Below are 20,000 nucleotides of genomic sequence, written 5' to 3'. Positions count from 1 at the left end.
ACAGAATACCTTAAAATGTTTCCTTAGTTAATGAGAAACGCCAAGGGATTTACTGCACTGAAAGGGATTTTCCGGCATGAAAATTCTATAGTTTCCACGGAGATTGTTCAACAGCTGTAGCCTAGCTAACTGCCTTTGCCGCGATGCCGTTAGTTAACCCACCGAACACAGTGCTTATATTTTATCATTCATCTTACCTTAATAATATTAGCGGAAATTATCCACGTAGCAAGTAAAACATGTTAAATACATGAACTGAACAATACTAGTTGGCAAGTTAGAAATGATCCTGACTGTCATCAGTGAACCAACGTTTTGCCTAGCGAACCGAACCGAAGCTCATAGGCCAACAAGACATCCACATGAATTGTTAATGTTAGCAGGGGCGCAGGAGATATTTTGAAAGTGAGGGGGACCAAATTGTGAACACAAACCCATAGTGAGATCAGATTTCCAGATATCGGATCGCCACCTCTGGCCCACTTTCGACCATCATATTTTAAACTTGCCAGAATATTAAGATAATACCATTGATTGTTTTCAAAATATTTGTCAAAACTGTGAGATGAGCACAACGCCAGATATGCCTTCAGACCAACTGTCTGCAGTTAATATTTGTGCAATGTTAGAACATGTTGGCTTAACAAGTTACCAGTCCAGAACACACAGAAAATTGCAACAGAAAGTTGCCTTTATAATCAACTACTATTTGTTCCAACAGCATTTAAACAAAGCATTTATACAATTGAAAAAAATATATATTACATAAGAAGTATTAATAATATTACATAAAATACTGTTACTGTAGTAACTGTACCACATTATCCCAAGCTTCAAAGAGCTCCCCATGTCTGTGACAGCCAGACGTGACACCGCTAAATTCTCAGCTTGTTTATACCCCACACTGAACGCGTAAGAAAGGCCCATCACTCTGGGGTGTGGTAGCCTACTCTCTGGGATTTATGCACCAAGGTAACTGAAGTATCCAATTTGTGTCTTGAAATTATGTTTGAAATAAATGTATTAGAACAAAAACTTTGGGTAGGCCTATATACTTGTATTTTATAGTTAGGCTAGTGAAAACGAGTTGATCAGTAGGCTAGTTAAGTTTGTTATCAATAAACATAACAGCTAATGTCATGTTGAGCAGGAGACTATAGGCTACCATAAATCCTCAAATTATGCCCGTGATTGATTCTATTTATAGCCGGACAAATAAAGGCAGGTTCCCATATTTGCCTATACCATACCAACAATTGCCATCAGTCCACCAGCGCTAGAAGACATTGCTTCGATTTAAGTCAATGAAATAACACCTCTTCTTAATATTTTATTATATTGTTGGTTGGATTAATAAAGTCGTTTTCCTACCATGGGTCTCCAACACACGCTCTCAAGCTCATTGTCTTGCCGCCCCTTTCGAGCTAATTGCCAGAGGCTGAAGCCTACATTTAACGCAATTGTTGCGTGACTCAAGGCATTCTAGCCTACTAAATCATGCATAATTAAACAATAACTCAATTTAGGCTACTTGGCTACGCAAAAAGGTTTCTATTACAGCACAACCCCTATTCAATGGCTGCCTTGTCTCGCAATACACAGCGGTGGAAATCCCGACACTTTTTCAAATGCATGAAACATAACAGTGAACCATCAAATATCTCCCAGAGTTCAGTGCCCATCAGTCCCAACATTTAGCAATATAATCAAACAGTCCAAAAGTAAATTAGATCCCAAACCAAACCGAAAATGTTATGCTTTTGATGGCCTACCAGTATGCCTCTCCAAACGAAAAGCATCTCTAATGATGGTTGTTAGTAGACAAACTGGCTTCAGATATCCAACAGAGTGAATATGAGACTGTGCAGTCTTACAGTAGGCCTACTTAGATGGCTGTGGTTAGTGATGTGATGCTGTTAATGGGGAGTTTTACATAGTTAGCGCAAACACTATAGGTTATTATTTATTTAGCGTATATAAGGCTTTTTTTCCTTATCAAAAGTGAGGGGGACGACGGCCGTCTCTTCAGCACTGCGTGGGACATATCCCCCATGTCCCCCGTGCCTCCTGCGCCCCTGAACGTTAGCCTACGTAAACCAAACAATAACAATACAGCATGTTTCTGATAGGCCTATCTATTTAACAGAGGAAGCATATTAACAGAGGTTTTATTTTGAATGGTCAAAAGTAGTTAATAAACTTAAATTATCAGCATCAATTCAGTTAATAATGGTTAAGGTAGAGTCAGATGTCCCTTAGGGTTTTCCCCTTAGTTAGACTACTAAGGTCTTTTGTGCAACAGTTTAAGGGATTTCTTACAAGATAAGGACAAACCCTTAAATACTAAGGAAAATGTTAAGGAACCCTTAAGGAGAAAACTTAAGGGTGTTTGTGCAACCGTTTTTATTTAAGGGCCCCTTAAATCAGATTTTAAGGGAAAAACTTAACTTAAGGTGCTTTGTGCAACCGGCCACTGGCCTCACACACACCCACACACACGCTACTGGTCAGGTGGACTGGCCTCACACACACTGCAGCCATTAGAGGCCTGGCGTCCCTGGGGGGGAAATGTCAGCCATTAAAGTTTGATGCCCTGGCATTCTGAACACTAATTAAGAGCAAAGACAGATCCGCCTCCCTCCCACGGAACACACACACACAGCTGCACGCACACACACACAGCTGCACACACACACACACACACACACACACACACACACACACACACACACACACACACATACACATACACTGATGTGAGAAATACACAGCTGCAGCTGCAGAGTGTGCGCACACACACATTCACACTCTACTTGTGTGTGTGTTTGTGTGTGTGTGTGTGTGTGAGAGAGAGAGCTTACAGAGTTGGTGCCGAGGATCTGCAGGTTGGGCTTGTCTGACTCCAGGAGCTTGCGCACCATTTTGAGGAAGCTCTCCACAAACAGGTTGATGCTCTGGCAGTGGCACGCCATCAGGAGCTGATCCAGAGCTTCCATAGCGATACACACATACCTGAGGACACACACACATACTTATGTCTCAAAAATCGAACAGGATTTTTTTTCACAAAAGTGACAGCCATGAGCAAAACAAGAACAGAAGAGAATTCAACACACACACACGCACGCACACACACACACACACACACAAGCATGCTTGGTTGCCATGGCGCCGCATATGGCTGCCTCGGTATCTTGGTGCGCTTTGTTGTTTTTGTTTGTTTGTTTACTCAGTGTCCTGCTGTACAGGGAACTCTTACTCTAGAGAAGAGCTTACTGCCTCAGCTGTAGGATCCCTGAGGACTTATTCCCTACCCTCACTGCCTCAGCTGTAGGATCCCTGAGGACTTATTCCCTACCCTCACCGCCTCAGCTGTAGGATCCCTGAGGACTTATTCCCTACCCTCACTGCCTCGGCATTATAATCACCGCTGCATGGAAAGTGAAAGGCCGAAGGAGAGGGAAGCAAGCTGGTGCGCTTGTCCATCTCTGGCGACGCATACGGCTGCCTCGGTATCGACGGGGCCTCTGAACCCCACTGGCGACGCATACGGCTGCCTCGGTATCGACGGGGCCTCTGAACCCCACTGGCGACGCATACGGCTGCCTCGGTATCGACGGGGCCTCTGAACCCCACTGGCGACGGGGCCTCGGAACCCCACTGGCCCGGGGGGTGTTTTTTTCCAATGTGCGGTCACTGGACATTAAAGATGAAGTCCAGCTACTGACTGGGAAAACCAGACACTTTTCTTCATCTGCTGTTCTGTGCTTCACGGAAACGTGGTTATGTGGAACGATTCCCGACTCTGCAGTACAGCTGGCAGGATTCCAACTCCTTCGAGTGGACCGGGATACTAAACTCTCCGGTAAAGCGAAAGGCGGAGGAATATGTTTTTATATCAACGGCGGCTGGTGCAGTGACGTGGCAGTTATTCCACAGCACTGCTCTCCTGACCTGGAGTCATTCTTCATTAACTGTAAACCTAAATCTAACTGTAAAAATAAATCTAGAGCTGAATGCTGCAAAAACTGTGAAGATAGTTGTGGACTTCAGGAGGAATCCAGCCTCACTAGTCCCCATCATACTCCATAACTCACTAGTCCCCATCATACTCCATAACTCACTAGTCCCCATCATACTCCATAACTCCATAACTCACTAGTCCCCATCATACTCCATAACTCCATAACTCACTAGTCCCCATCATACTCCATAACTCCATAACTCACTAGTCCCCATCATACTCCATGACTCCATAACTCACTAGTCCCCATCATACTCCATAACTCACTAGTCCCCATCATACTCCATAACTCACTAGTCCCCATCATACTCCATAACTCACTAGTCCCCATCATACTCCATAACTCACTAGTCCCCATCATACTCCATGACTCCATAACTCACTAGTCCCCATCATACTCCATAACTCACTAGTCCCCATCATACTCCATAACTCCATAACTCACTAGTCCCCATCATACTCCATAACTCACTAGTCCCCATCATACTCCATGACTCCATAACTCACTAGTCCCCATCATACTCCATAACTCACTAGTCCCCATCATACTCCATAACTCACTAGTCCCCATCATACTCCATAACTCACTAGTCCCCATCATACTCCATAACTCCATAACTCACTAGTCCCCATCATACTCCATAACTCACTAGTCCCCATCATACTCCATAACTCCATAACTCACTAGTCCCCATCATACTCCATAACTCACTAGTCCCCATCATACTCCATAACTCACTAGTCCCCATCATACTCCATAACTCACTAGTCCCCATCATACTCCATAACTCACTAGTCCCCATCATACTCCATAACTCACTAGTCCCCATCATACTCCATAACTCACTAGTCCCCATCATACTCCATAACTCCATAACTCACTAGTCCCCATCATACTCCATAACTCACTAGTCCCCATCATACTCCATAACTCCATAACTCACTAGTCCCCATCATACTCCATAACTCACTAGTCCCCATCATACTCCATAACTCACTAGTCCCCATCATACTCCATAACTCACTAGTCCCCATCATACTCCATAACTCACTAGTCCCCATCATACTCCATAACTCACTAGTCCCCATCATACTCCATAACTCACTAGTCCCCATCATACTCCATAACTCCATAACTCACTAGTCCCCATCATACTCCATAACTCACTAGTCCCCATCATACTCCATAACTCCATAACTCACTAGTCCCCATCATACTCCATAACTCCATAACTCACTAGTCCCCATCATACTCCATAACTCACTAGTCCCCATCATACTCCATAACTCCATAACTCACTAGTCCCCATCATACTCCATAACTCACTAGTCCCCATCATACTCCATAACTCACTAGTCCCCATCATACTCCATAACTCACTAGTCCCCATCATACTCCATAACTCACTAGTCCCCATCATACTCCATAACTCCATAACTCACTAGTCCCCATCATACTCCATAACTCACTAGTCCCCATCATACTCCATAACTCCATAACTCACTAGTCCCCATCATACTCCATAACTCCATAACTCACTAGTCCCCATCATACTCCATAACTCACTAGTCCCCATCATACTCCATAACTCCATAACTCACTAGTCCCCATCATACTCCATAACTCACTAGTCCCCATCATACTCCATAACTCACTAGTCCCCATCATACTCCATAACTCACTAGTCCCCATCATACTCCATGACACCTTCCACTTCCTGGGAACCATCATCTCACATGATCTGAAGTGGGAGCTTAACATCAGAACAGCACACCAGAGGATGTACTTCTTGCGGCAGCTGAGGAAATTCAACCTGCCAAAGTTGATGATGGTGCACTTCTACTCTACCATCATACACCTGTATAAGAGAGCCTTTAGTTAACTCATCTTACCTTGTAGACTACCGTATTTTCCGGACTATAAGTCGCTCCTGAGTATAAGTCGCATCAGTCAAAAAATGCGTCATGATCAGGAAAAAAACATATATAAGTCGCTTTTATTTAGAAATGTATTTCACAAAATCCAAAACCAAAAACAGAGACTATGTAACTGGATTATTGAGGCCAAAAAGATTAATGTTAATGAAGACGAAGGAGTGAAGGCAGCCAAGAGGAGGGCAGGAAGGTCATTGCAAAGCAAAAGATTCACTGAAAGAAAATGCCATGAGGTGCACCAAAATGTTACTAAAATGTGGAGAATACAATGCAATCTAGCATTTTGGGCGATGTGGAGTCACAAGCTGGCAGCAGATGAAATGCTCGAGAGAGAAAAAGATGCGGGTTTAAATTGACGTGCAGACCGAAGCTGCAGCAAGCAGGTGATATTTAGAAATGTATTTCACAAAATCCAAGACTAAGAACAGACAGACTATGTAACTGTACACATTGAGGCCAAACATATTGAGAATTCTACAGGGAATGTTAATGAAGAAGAAGGAGTGAATAGTGGCAAGAGGCAAGCCGAAGGCTGCTGACAAGGCCCGACGCTAATTGTAAAGCAATTTACAAAAAAATCACTGAACTCTGTGGTACATGAAAATGTAGCTAGAAAATGTGGAGAATGCAATGCAATCAATCATTTTGTACGATATATTGGCACAGGCTGGCATGCAGCAGAATAATTGCTTGGCTGGCCACCTCCGAGAGAGCGAGAGAAAAAAAGATGCACATTTAAAAGGGTCTAAATTCCAACGCGGTATTGCAGGTATTGCGAATAAATTATTACTTAGTATTAAGCATAATAATAAAAGTCCCGCAAATCTAGCCATCATAATGCGAGAGATTCCCACACATTTTACCCTGTACCCTGTCTGACATTAATATAATAATGGAGCGGCCTGAATGCGGGACTATTGACGGACCAACTCTGACTTCAATTGAACCCCATGCAGACACACACACGCGCGCGCGCGCAGGACCACTTTGGGGGTGCCTCTCTTTCGTTGCTCTCTCTCTCTCTCTCAGCAGGATTTGTCACCGCTGAAGTCAGATTATAGCCTAGGTGCTTCAACATCAACCGCTATCGACAGGAAAGGAAAACAAACATTTAGCGATCAGGAACCGTCAGGAATTTTGCAAATAGCCTACATAAGTATCACCGCCTAGGCTATAACGTAGAGAACATGGATGACTTCTCTATTTGACGTTCGATTGCGGACGTGAACAGACAGCTACAGACACGGAGCGCACAGTAGGCCTACTTTCACTTTCTGTGCGTATTCATTACGTGAAAGATAAGTAGTAGCAAAACAGCGATCAAATATTACATGGCAGTGTGTTTTGTTTTCAAATGTTTTCATGCATGTCTAGATAACAGGTGAGGAATGTTTAGGAGACTCGTAAATCCTCAAATTTAGGCTGCGCAAAGCACAGCACCTTTATTTGGCCATGGTTTGTATTCGAGTCAGCTATAATATAGTCCTTTATTTCTTGCGTTTTATTGTGAGACATAGGCCTACTTTTCGTTTGGAGCGGCATGGGTAGTAGGCTATCAAAAGCAGATGTTTAATTTGAGATTTAATTTACGTTTGGACTGTTGATTATATTGCTAAATATCGGGACTGATGACCACTGAAATCTGTGGGGTATTTAATGGCTTACTATTAAGTTTCATAGTGTCGGGAATTTCGATTGCCATCCACTTATTGCGAGATAAGGTGTCCGCGCTTTCATTCATTCGTGTGCTGTGCTGCAAGGGAAACCTTATTCCGTATAGCCAAAGATGTCTAAGATAGCCTAAATGTAGTTATTTTTTAAATTATGGATGATTTACTTATTTATAAAATTCATAGGCTGATGCCTGGCAGCAACAATTGTGTTTAAATGTAGGCTTCAGCCTCTAGCTCAGAAGGGTGCGGCATGCGACTAGCTTGAGAGCAATGAGAGCAACGTGTTGGAGACTCATGGTGTAAATGACTTTTCATTGGCAACAATACAAACCAACAATATAAAATATTAAGAAGAACTCTTTTATGAGTTAAATTGAAACAAAATTATACTGGCTTTTATTTGTCCAAATCTGAGGCCCGGCTATAAATAGAATCCCTGCCATAATTTGAGGATTTAGGTGCACGTGTGTTTCAGGCGTAGTGCAAGCACTAATCTCTGACGGAAAGTGCACAGGACTTGTGCATTTGAGAGCGCTCTCTCGCGGCTGTAGACTTAATGTTTCACGTAGGGTTCATGTCAGTTAATATAAATTAACATTTAAAAACATGTTCAATTATATATTTTTTCATATATAAGTCGCACCTGACTATAAGTCGCAGGACCAGCCAAACTATGAAAAAAAGTGTGACTTATAGTCCGGAAAATACGGTACTTGTTCAGATTATTCTACATGTGACTGCTGCCATTAGAGCTGCAGCCAGCCAGAAGCAGATGGGCTCCCCCTATTAAGGTCAGGTTCTGCTCAAGGTTTCTTCCTGGAATATGGGAGTTTTTCCTTGCTTGGTGTGCTTGTAGGGGGTTAAGGGTTAAGGCTTGCCATAGTTGCCATATGGTGTGCTTGTAGGGGGTTAAGGGTTAAGGCTGCCAGTCGTTGGGTTTCTTAAACATCTGTATGTAAAGTCATATTATCACAACACATACTAAGATCATATTAAGGCTAACCGCTTAGAGTCCGCATCAACGGGGCCTAAGCATTTGTTAGCAAAGCCTATATATACTACTAAGTATTTATGATATGTTGCTGATTGGATCATAAACAGCTGCAGCAACGAAGAGGAATGATTGATTCTTCTCTATTTTATTATTTTAAAAACGTTGTGTTTGTTGGAGCACCTTTAGAATGTTGGGTTTGTTGGTGTTTGTTGGAGCACATTTAGAATGTTGGGATTGGCACCTTAAAAGGTGCGATTTGTAGGATTGTTACCGAACGTTCTGCAGGCCAAAATCAAAACATTGATGAACATTCTCAAGACTACCAGACGCGAGCCTCTTCTGGGTTGCCAGATGTAATGAGTAACGTTAGTTGACCTGCAGCTGCTTTAACGTTTCTCCAACCATGACCCAGCTACACATTAAGGAAACAGTGAAAACAAAAAATACCTCTCTAACCAACGTAACATATTTAGCTGAAGTTAGCGATGCAGATGAAGTTTAGCCTAGGCTACCTGTTGTGGAGAAATATGGCCAGCTCTGCGTCAGACTTGATATTCTTCGTTTGACGAAGACGTCACCATCTCAGGAAGCTCCTCCAATGTCCACTTAATTTGTTTCTTATTTTAATTTTGGAAATTTGCCTGCCTCTCGTAGGCGTTCATGACTACAACTGACAGCTGTTGACAGTTGGCCTTTGCTAATTTGGCAACCCAAATAGGAGGACGCGCTAGCCCATTATTAATACGCTATTCTAGAATTAATCGTTCAAAACATAAACGAAAATTCCAAGAGATTCCGCCCCGTAACTCATTTTTTTTCATGGGTTTTACGGGTTAGAGTAATGTTGTCAAATAAGCCATTACTTCAATTCATCGTGTTTCCTTACTCTCTGACAACATATGGTGATCATTTTTGGAATGGTTACAGTTTATTTTCCATTATTTCCTACATACTGGACCTTTAAGCCTTTGGCCACCTTAACCTTCAGCACTTTGAGCTGCATTCTGTGTATAAAAGGTGCTGTACAAATAAAGCTTATCATTAAGCCGTCCCTAGTGGGGTGGGGCAGAAATAAAAGAACTCTCCCATGTTGTTGTGTGTTGTGTCGTCACCCCTTCTCTCCCATGTTGGTGTGTGTTGTGTCGTCACCCCTTCTCTCCCATGATGGTATGTGTTGGTGTGTGATGTGTCGTCATCCCTCCTCTCCCATGATGGTGTGTGTTGGTGTGTGTTGTGTCGTCGCCCATCCTCTCCCATGATGGTGTGTGTTGGTGTGTGTTGGTGTGTGTTGTGTCGTCGCCCATCCTCTCCCATGTTGGTGTGTGTTGGTGTGTGTTGGTGTGTGTTGGTGTGTGTTGGTGTGTGTTGGTGTGTGTCGTGTCGTCACCCCTCCTTACCCGTATCGGTGTCGGGCCACATCACGGGACAGACGTTCCGACAGGTAGGCTCCGATCCGGTCCAGCTTCTCCGGCGCAGACAGGGCGTAGAATGTCAGCTTTTCCATGTTGGCCTTCACTAGGCCATCCTGAACACACACACACACACACACACACACACAATCAGACTCTGCAGAACTCCAAGTCCAAAACACACCACAAACGAGAAGTTCTAAAGCAACTAGAGCACTGCAGCTCATACACACACCTACCAGCCCTCTCACACGCACACACACACACACACACACACACTAGCACACGCCCTCTGCTCTACTGATGCAGGTCACTCAGGCGTCTGTGCTCATTTCAGACCTCATTAATCTGATTACTGAGATACCAATCAATGGAGATCAACACAACTCCCCCCACACAGCTGAGCCAGGGCTTCAATTCACCCCACTGCCCTGGGAGTCTCTAATTTGCCCCCTCATCCTGCTGCCCTAGGAGTCTCTAATTTACCCCCTCATCCTGCTGCCCTGGGGTTTATTTGCCCCCTCATCCTGCTGCCCTTGGAGTAAAGAGTCTTTAATTTACCCCCTCATCCTGCTGCCCTGGGGTTTATTTGCCCCCTCATCCTGCTGCCCTAGGAGTCTCTAATTTACCCCCTCATCCTGCTGCCCTGGGGTTTATTTGCCCCCTCATCCTGCTGCCCTTGGAGTAAAGAGTCTTTAATTTACCCCCTCACGTTGCTCCTCTGAGGGCAAACAGTCTTTATTTGCCCCTTCACCATACAGTCCCTTGGAGGCAACAGTGCACTAGCAGCAGACAGCCACTACCTGCCAAGCTGCCAACGGATATGATTTAAATACAACTCACACCTGTCTGACAAGATGCCAACGGATATGATTTAAATACCAACAACTCACACCTGCCTGCCAAGCTGCCAACGGATATGATTTAAATACCAACTCACACCTGTCTGACAAGATGCCAACGGATATGATTTAAATACCAACAACTCACACCTGCCTGCCAAGCTGCCAACGGATATGATTTAAATACCAACTCACACCTGTCTGACAAGATGCCAACGGATATGATTTAAATACCAACAACTCACACCTGTCTGACAAGCTGCCAACGGATATGATTTAAATACGGATATGATTTAAATACCAACAACTCAAACCTGTCTGACAAGATGCCAACGGATATGATTTAAATACCAACTCAAACCTGTCTGACAAGATGCCAAGAGCTTCCTGGGATGCTTGACATTACACAGCACATAATTCTGAAAATACCAAACTGCCTGTTCCGTGACACAGGCACAATGTTATCATTGTAATGAATGTGCTGCGCATGCATGACATGCTAGTTGGCCATTTGATCACATCCCAGTCATGCTGTCGGTTTGTGTAAATGTTTTAAGGCTAACGCTATGCTATCCATCCCAGTCATGCTGTCGGTTTGTGTAAATGTTTTAAGGCTAACGCTATGCTATCCATGGCCAGGTTCAGCAGACAATGACAATGCTAATCGATAACACCAACTAATCGCTAACTTTCAGACTAAAATAGATCATGAGTAATTCTGTTAAGCTAACACTATCACAGATAACGGCAGTTGAAAAAACAATTGGTTTCCCCAAATTCAACACAAAATATCAGAGGGCTACTCAAGCAAGCAATAAAGCTAATAACCAGCTATACCCTCACTTCTGCGTGGAAATATTTGTATTAATGGCAATTAAAGTTTAAACTGCTACAACAAAATTCCCTGATAGCCTATTCCATGACTGCCCAAAAAAATATAAAATTCCCTGACTTTCCATATCTGGAATAGACTTTCCAAAATTCCATGATATTCCACGACCCGTGAGAACCCTGCACAATTCAAATTCCATTGACTCCCGTTCATATGTTTTCGAAAAATAGGTCCCATGGACCAGAAGTAGAAGGGTGTGACTTCTGCTCTCAGAAACTGATAGAGTAGACTGATAGACTGATAGACTGAGAGGAGACTGATAGACTGATAGAGGAGACTGATGGACTGATAGACTGATAGAGAAGACTGATAGACTGATAGAGGAGACTGATAGACTGATAGACTGATAGAGGAGACTGATAGACTGATAGAGGAGACTGATAGACTGATAGAGGAGACTGATAGAGGAGACTGATAGACTGATAGAGGAGACTGATAGAGGAGACTGATAGACTGATAGATGAGACTGAGGGCGTGTGCATATTGATCTCAAGCTGACTCTGGTGTCGTGATTAACAGACACGGTCAGTGATTAACAGACATGGTCAGTGATTAACCATCACACAGGGTTCCCTCCCTCCGGGATTCTCAAAATTAAAGCCCCATTTCATTACTGTGTCACTGTGGGTGTGTGTTAAAGAGTTCTCCTCTATGAGTCATGAACACTCCTGTGTGTGTGTGTGTGTGTGTGTGTGTGTGTGTGTGTGTGTGTGTGTGTTCAAGTTAAAGAGTTCTCCTCTTGGAGTCATTTGTGTGTGTTTCATCTGTTCTCTGTGTGAGAAGTAGAGAGAGAGAGACTGCCATCTGAATGTGGAGCAGATAGGGGTAAGGTGTGTGTGTGTGTGTTGTTACGTAAGAGGTGAGACTGCCATCTGAATGTGGAGCAGATAGGGGTAAGGTGTGTGTGTGTGTGTTGTTCCGTAAGAGGTGAGAGTGCGCTCTGAGTGGTTATGAGTCAGGTCAGGCTTTCAGTCGGGCAGTCAGATGGGCTCCTCACCTCAGGGTCCTCGGGGAAGATGTTATCCACCAGCCTCTTATAGCGCGGCCTCAGGGCCCCGCAACAGCCACACACACCTGCAGGGGCAGATAAGGAGAGAGAGAGGGAGAGAGAAAGAGAGGGAGAGGGAGAGAGAGAGAGAGATGGGGAGAGAGAAAGAGAGAGAGAGGGAGAGAGAAAGAATGGGGTTGGAAGGGAGAGAGGGGAAAGACATAAACGTTATCTTTCAGTAACAGCCATTTTGTGACTTTGATGACTGTCATCAGTGTTTAGTTCCATCCTACTGAGCTGAACATGTCTGCCCTATATCTTACATCATCACAAAGGCAGGAAGTGACATGAGGAAAAGAGAGAGAGACAGAGAGAGATATATACTCTTTTGATCCCGTGAGGGAAATTTGGTCTCTGCATTTATCCCAATCCGTGAATTAGTGAAACACACACAGCACACAGTGAACACACAGTGAGGTGAACACACTAATCCCGGCGCAGTGAGCTGCCTGCAACAACAGCGGCGCTCGGGGAGCAGTGAGGGGTTAGGTGCCTTGCTCAAGGCCACTTCAGCCGTGCCTACTGGTCGGGGTTCGAACCGGCAACCCTCCGGTTACAAAGCGCAGTAGGCCACGACTGCCCTGCTGTGTCTAAAACAGGAAAGATAAGAGACGGAGACAGACAGACATAGGAGAGAGAGTGAGTGAGTGAGTGAGTGAGTGAGTGAGTGAGTGAGTGAGTGAGTGAGAGAGAGAGAGAGAGATGGAGAGGGAGAGAGAGAACAGAGTGAGGGGAAAGAGTTTGGAAAAAGGGAGGTCTATAAATAACTGGCGGTGTGCAGTTCTGTGAAGCTAATGTGCTTTGGTTTAACGGTGAGCTCCTGGTGTGAGTGTGCGGCTCAGGCTCCAACACACACACACACAAACACACACACAGAGAAACAAGCGGACGAGACTGCCGCAAACTGGCCTTTATCTAACACAAACCCCAACCTACTATGGTCACATCTCCACTGGCCTCTGTCCACTTCACCTGCTCTGATGTGAAAGCAGCTTGACCTCTGACCTGTGACCTCTGACCTGTGCTTCACTGCTCTGGGGACGACCAGCAGAGACGAGGAGAGTGTGTGTGTGTGGTCTCAGAGAGAAGGAGAGTGTGTGTGTGGTCTCAGAGACAAGGAGAGCGTGTGTGTGGTCTCAGAGAGAAGGAGAGTGTGTGTGTCTCATCTCAGGCCTAGTCCACACGTACCAAACCGATCTTTTTTTCCTCCGTCTTCCCTGGAACCGTATCAAGAATATTTGCGTCCAAACGGATCCATCTCAACACGTTACTTCATACCCCAGGCCTATAGGTGGCACTGTTTCTTTACAGAAATTGACCAAAGTTTGTGCTTTACAAACAGACAGAATAGGCTACGACGAAATGGCAGGTGCAAGAAAACCAGAATTGTTTGTGTGGACTGATGGTGAACTGTCAACTGTAGTCAACTGTAAAACTAATAAACTTTATTTTACGGTTTGTGAAGGGTGCAGTCCCGTCCTTTATTTGGCTAACGCAGGTAGGCCTACTAATCACCTTTACTTTCTTTGGTTGTAGGATAGTCCGTGATTCACATTAGTTTTGGCTATCACCGCAATTAGGCTACTAAACGCAAGGCTTACCCAAGTTCTAGGCTATTCTGTCGCCACATTTATAATATTGCTATAAAACCTTCGTTAGTAACAGTCAATACGTTTGCCTGCATCAAATCGCGCATTTGCATTCAGTGTGCTACCATCGGCTTAACGTGAGTTCTAAGCGTCTTTGTATGCTTATATCTGATTTCACTCGACTGTGAATGCATGTATATATGTTGTAAGACATGTAAAATAAATGAATGACACTGGCACTACGCACAAATTAATGTAGCCTAAACTTACACCGCACTTTCCTAATAACTTAAGTTCTCTCGCGTCACTGACAGTAGCTAGAATGCATAAAAAAACACTGGGAAAAACAGTGTTCAGTCCACCAAGTCATAAGCTATCGGCGCTGCGCAGCACCAGTTGTGATATTTATCTTACGGAGTGTAATCGTAGGTAATGTCATGTATGAAAACTAGTATTGTTAGGCAATACTATAAGTGCAAGTCCAGGGCAGCTGAGGTGTGGCGATGACATCATCGATACGCAAGCAGGATGTGCGGTTTCGCTGTCCAAACAAACTCAAACGGGCTACGGTTTCAGATTTTTCCACTCTGGGACCAGGTTTCAGAAAAGTGCGGTTTCGGGCAGTGCGTTTACAGGATTCGTTTGGACGCTCGGCCAAGACGAAGCAAAACCTCTGCGTTTAACCTAAAAAGCGTCTCCGTGTGGACAGGCCCTCAGAGACGAGGGGAGTGTGTGTGTGTGTTCTCCCTTTCCTCTCTTTCTGATCTCCTTTCACTGGGGCCCCCTCAACCTCCCTCCCCCCCCGCTTATAAGGGAACACAGCAGAGTACACACGCACGCGCACACGCACGCACACGCACACGCACTACACACACACACACACACACACACACACACACAGACACACGCACACGCACTACACACACACACACACACACACACACAGACACACAGACACACGCACACGCACACATACACACACAGACACACGCACACACATACACCCACTTAGCTGAAAACCTTGAGGAAAGTCATGGAGCATAAATTGCTTTGCCATTGACTTTTTGTGCGGAGAAAGCAAGGAAGCTGATTGGTTGAGAGACCACAGCAGTGATGAGTCACATCCGTCCCCAAAACAACACCAGTCACTAAACTCAACATCCCACAGAAACACACACACACACGCACACCACCCACCCAGACACACACACACACACACTGCAGCACTCTCCCAACCACACAACACACACACACACACACACACACACACACACTGCAGCACTCTCCCAACCACACAACACACACACACACACACACACACACACTGCAGCACTCTCCCAACCACACAACACACACACACACACAGCAGCACTCTCCCAACCACACAACACACACACACACACACACACACACTGCAGCACTCTCCCAACCACACAACACACACACACACACACACACAGCAGCACTCTCCCAACCACACACACACACACTGCAGCACTCTCCCAACACACACACACACACTGCAGCACTCTCCCAACACACACACACACACTGCAGCACTCTCCCAACCACACACACACACACACACACACTGCAGCACTCTCCCAACCACACACACACACACACAAACACAAACACAGCAGCACTCTCCCAACCACACACACACACACTGCAGCACTCTCCCAACACACACACACACACACACACTGCAGCACTCTCCCAACACACACACACACTGCAGCACTCTCCCAACCACACACACACACACACACACTGCAGCACTCTCCCAACCACACAACACACACACACACACAGCAGCACTCTCCCAACCACACAACACACACACACACACACACACACACACACTGCAGCACTCTCCCAACCACACAACACACACACACACACACACACAGCAGCACTCTCCCAACCACACACACACACACTGCAGCACTCTCCCAACACACACACACACACTGCAGCACTCTCCCAACCACACACACACACACTGCAGCACTCTCCCAACCACACACACACACACACAAACACAGCAGCACTCTCCCAACCACACACACACACACTGCAGCACTCTCCCAACACACACACACACACACACACTGCAGCACTCTCCCAACACACACACACACTGCAGCACTCTCCCAACACACACACACACACACACACACACACACACACACACACACTGCAGCACTCTCCCAACCACAAACTGCAGCACTCTCCCAACCACACACACACAAACACACATACACACACACTGCAGCACTCTCCCAACCACATACACACACACACACACACACTGCAGCACTCTCCCAACCACACACACACACACACACACACACTGCAGCACTCTCCCAACCACACACACACACACACTGCAGCACTCTCCCAACCACACACACACACACACACACTGCAGCACTCTCCCAACCACACACACACACACACACACACACACACACACAGCAGCACTCTCCCAACCACACACACACACACACACTGCAGCACTCTCCCAACCACACACACACACACACACACACAGCAGCACTCTCCCAACCACACACACACACACACACTGCAGCACTCTCCCAACCACACAACACAGTCACTGAGTCTGCAGCATGGGGGGGGGGGTACTTATCCATCACTCAGTCTGCACCAACATCAAGATGAGGGACAAAGAGAACAGGAGGAGAGAGAAAGAGAGAGAGAGAGAGAAGAGGAGAGAGAGGGAGAGAAAGAGAGACAAAAGGAGAGAGAGAGGGAGAGAGAGAGAGAGAGAAGAGGAGAGAGAGAGAGAGAAGAAAGGGAAAAGTGAGCACATGAGAACAGGAGAACATGAGAACCTACATTGAGCACTCGTCACAGCACATGAGAACATGAGAACCTACATTGAGCACTCGTCACAGCACATGAGAACAGGAGAACATGAGAACCTACATTGAGCACTCGTCACAGCACATGAGAACATGAGAACCTACATTGAGCACTCGTCACAGCACATGAGAACAGGAGAACATGAGAACCTACATTGAGCACTCGTCACAGCACATGAGAACCTACATTGAGCACTCGTCACAGCACAGGAGAACAGGAGAGCTACATTGAGCACTCGTCACAGCACATGAGAACAGGAGAACAGGACAGGAGAGCTACATTGAGCACTCGTCACAGCACATGAGAACAGGAGAACAGGAGAACAGGAGAGCTACATTGAGCACTCGCCACAGCACATGAGAACAGGAGAACAGGAGAGCTACATTGAGCACTCGTCACAGCACATGAGAACAGGAGAACAGGAGAACAGGAGAACATGAGAGCTACATTGAGCACTCGTCACAGCACATGAGAACAGGAGAACAGGAGAACATGAGAGCTACATTGAGCACTCGTCACAGCACATGAGAAAAGGAGAACAGGAGAACATGAGAGCTACATTGAGCACTCCTGTTGCTTTACCGTCAAGCAGGATGACGTGAATGTAACAATAATAGATGGGGAGCCCCTGCTGGGCCACATGCGGCCCGGCTCCGGTCCTGATGGGGAGTGAGAGTGCCCTGCAGACATGCATGCAGAGGACACGGGAGGTCACACCACACACAGATGGTTCGAGTGCCTGAAGTCTCACACACAGACATGCACACACACACACACACACACACCACTCATCTCTCTCTCTCTCTCTCTCTCTCTCTCTCTCAGCCACAGTCTGATAGGGGGGTTAGTATAGTGGTTATTAGTATAGAGTTGGTATAGTGATTTTCTGATAGTACTGTATAGTATGATGTACACGCTTTGTCAGAAGTCTCCGCCTCTCTCCCTACTGCCTCTCTCCTCCTCCTCTCCTCCTCCTCCTCCTCCTCCTCTCCTCTCTCCTCCTCTCCTCCTCTCTCCTCTCCTCTCCTCCTCTCTCCTCCTCCTCTCCTCTCTCATCTCCTCCTCCTCCTCTCCTCTCCTCCTCCTCCTCTCCTCCTCCCCTCTCCCTACTGCCTCTCTCCTCCTCCTCTCCTCTCCTCCTCCTCCTCCTCTCCTCTCTCCTCCTCCTCCTCCTCTCCTCGCTCCTCCTCCTCCTCCTCTCCTCTCTCCTCCTCCTCTCCTCTCTCATCTCCTCCTCTCCTCCTCCCCTCTCCTCCTCTCCTCCTCCTCTCTCCCTACTGCCTCTCTCCTCCTCCTCCTCTCCTCTCTCCTCCTCTCCTCTCTCCTCTCTCCCCCTCCTCCTCCTCCTCTCCTCCTCCTCCTCCTCTCCTCTCCTCCTCCTCCTCCTCTCTCCTCCTCTCCTCTCTCCTCTCCTCTCTCCTCCTCTCTCCTCCTCCCCTCTCCTCTCTCCTCCTCCTCCTCCTCCTCTCCTCTCTCCTCCTCCTCCTCTCCTCTCCTCTCTCCTCCTCCTCTCCTCTCCTCCTCCTCCTCTCTCCCTACTGCCTCTCTCCTCCTCCTCCTCCTCCTCCTCCTCTCCTCTCCCCTCCTCCTCCTCCTCTCCTCTCTTCTCCTCTCCTCTCCTCTCCTCTCCTCTCCTCCTCCTCCTCTCCTCTCTTCTCCTCTCCTCTCCTCTCTTCTCCTCTCTTCTCCTCCTCCTCCTCCTCCTCTCCTCTCTCCCTACTGCCTCTTTCCTCCTCCTCCTCCTCTCCTCTCTCCTCCTCCTCCTCCTCTCCTCTCTCCTCCTCCTCCTCCCCTCTCTCATCTCCTCCTCCTCTCCTCTCTCCCTACTGCCTCTCTCCTCCTCCTCTCCTCTCCTCTCTCCTCCTCCTCTCTCATCTCCTCCTCCTCTCCTCTCTCCCTACTGCCTCTCTCCTCTCCTCTCCTCTCTCCCCCTCCTCTCCTCTCTCATCTCCTCCTCCTCTCCTCTCTCCTCCTCCTCTCCTCTCCTCTCCTCTCTCATCTCCTCCTCTCTCCTCTCCATGCTAGTCTTCAGGCATGAGATGACCAGAGAGAGGGCAGCAAAACTGCTTAACCATCATAATGGCTTTACTCAACAGGTACAACGGCAATAACGTCGCTCAATGGAATTAGTGCGCACACACACGCACGCACGCACGCACGCACGCACGCACGCGGCTGTGTAACCTGAGTGTGTGTTTACAGGCGTATCTCTGGCTGATCTTTGCTGAGAGGAGGCAGCATGGGCACATGGCATCTCAGGTGGCACGGCACAGCTGTGCCCACGTCTGTGGAGTGGAGCGGGCATCTCAGGTGTCACGGCACAGCTGTGCCCACGTCTGTGGAGTGGAGCGGGCATCTCAGGTGGCACGGTACAGCTGTGCCCACGTCTGTGGAGTGGAGCGGGCATCTCAGGTGGCACGGCACAGCTGTGCCCGCATCTGTGGAGTGGAGCGGGCATCTCAGTGTGTGTGTGTGCGTGCATGTGTGTGTGTGTGTGCGTGTGTGTGTGTGTGTGTGCGTGTAGACCAGACCGCTCCTCTCTGATGCTGTACTGGCAGGTGCGTGTGTGGGGTGTGTGCATGTGTGTGTGTGCATTTGTGTGTGTGCATATGTGTGTGTGTGTGTGTGTGTGTGTGTGTGTGTGTAGACCGCTCCTCTCTGATGCTGTACTGGCAGGTGCATGTGTGGGGTGTGTGTGTGTG

General features: G+C 46.8%; 1 protein-coding gene across 3 annotated transcripts in view; it reads right to left on the bottom strand.

Annotated features, from left to right (window-relative positions):
• efr3bb (EFR3 homolog Bb (S. cerevisiae)) overlaps positions 1 to 20,000 on the bottom strand; it is a 74,648-nt gene that overhangs the window by 33,697 nt on the left and 20,951 nt on the right. For all 3 annotated transcript variants that reach the window (XM_042095120.1, XM_042095122.1, XM_042095121.1), the window contains 3 exons: positions 12,767 to 12,843; positions 10,024 to 10,151; positions 2,862 to 3,012 (listed from right to left, as the gene is read on the bottom strand). In XM_042095120.1, the coding sequence (XP_041951054.1) occupies positions 2,862 to 3,012; positions 10,024 to 10,151; positions 12,767 to 12,843 (356 nt within the window). The remainder of the gene's footprint in view (positions 1 to 2,861; positions 3,013 to 10,023; positions 10,152 to 12,766; positions 12,844 to 20,000) is intronic.

This window comes from Alosa sapidissima, chromosome 6 (assembly GCF_018492685.1).
Source record: "Alosa sapidissima isolate fAloSap1 chromosome 6, fAloSap1.pri, whole genome shotgun sequence".
NCBI lineage: Eukaryota > Metazoa > Chordata > Actinopteri > Clupeiformes > Clupeidae > Alosa > Alosa sapidissima.
This window is presented reverse-complemented; position numbering and strand designations above follow the sequence as displayed.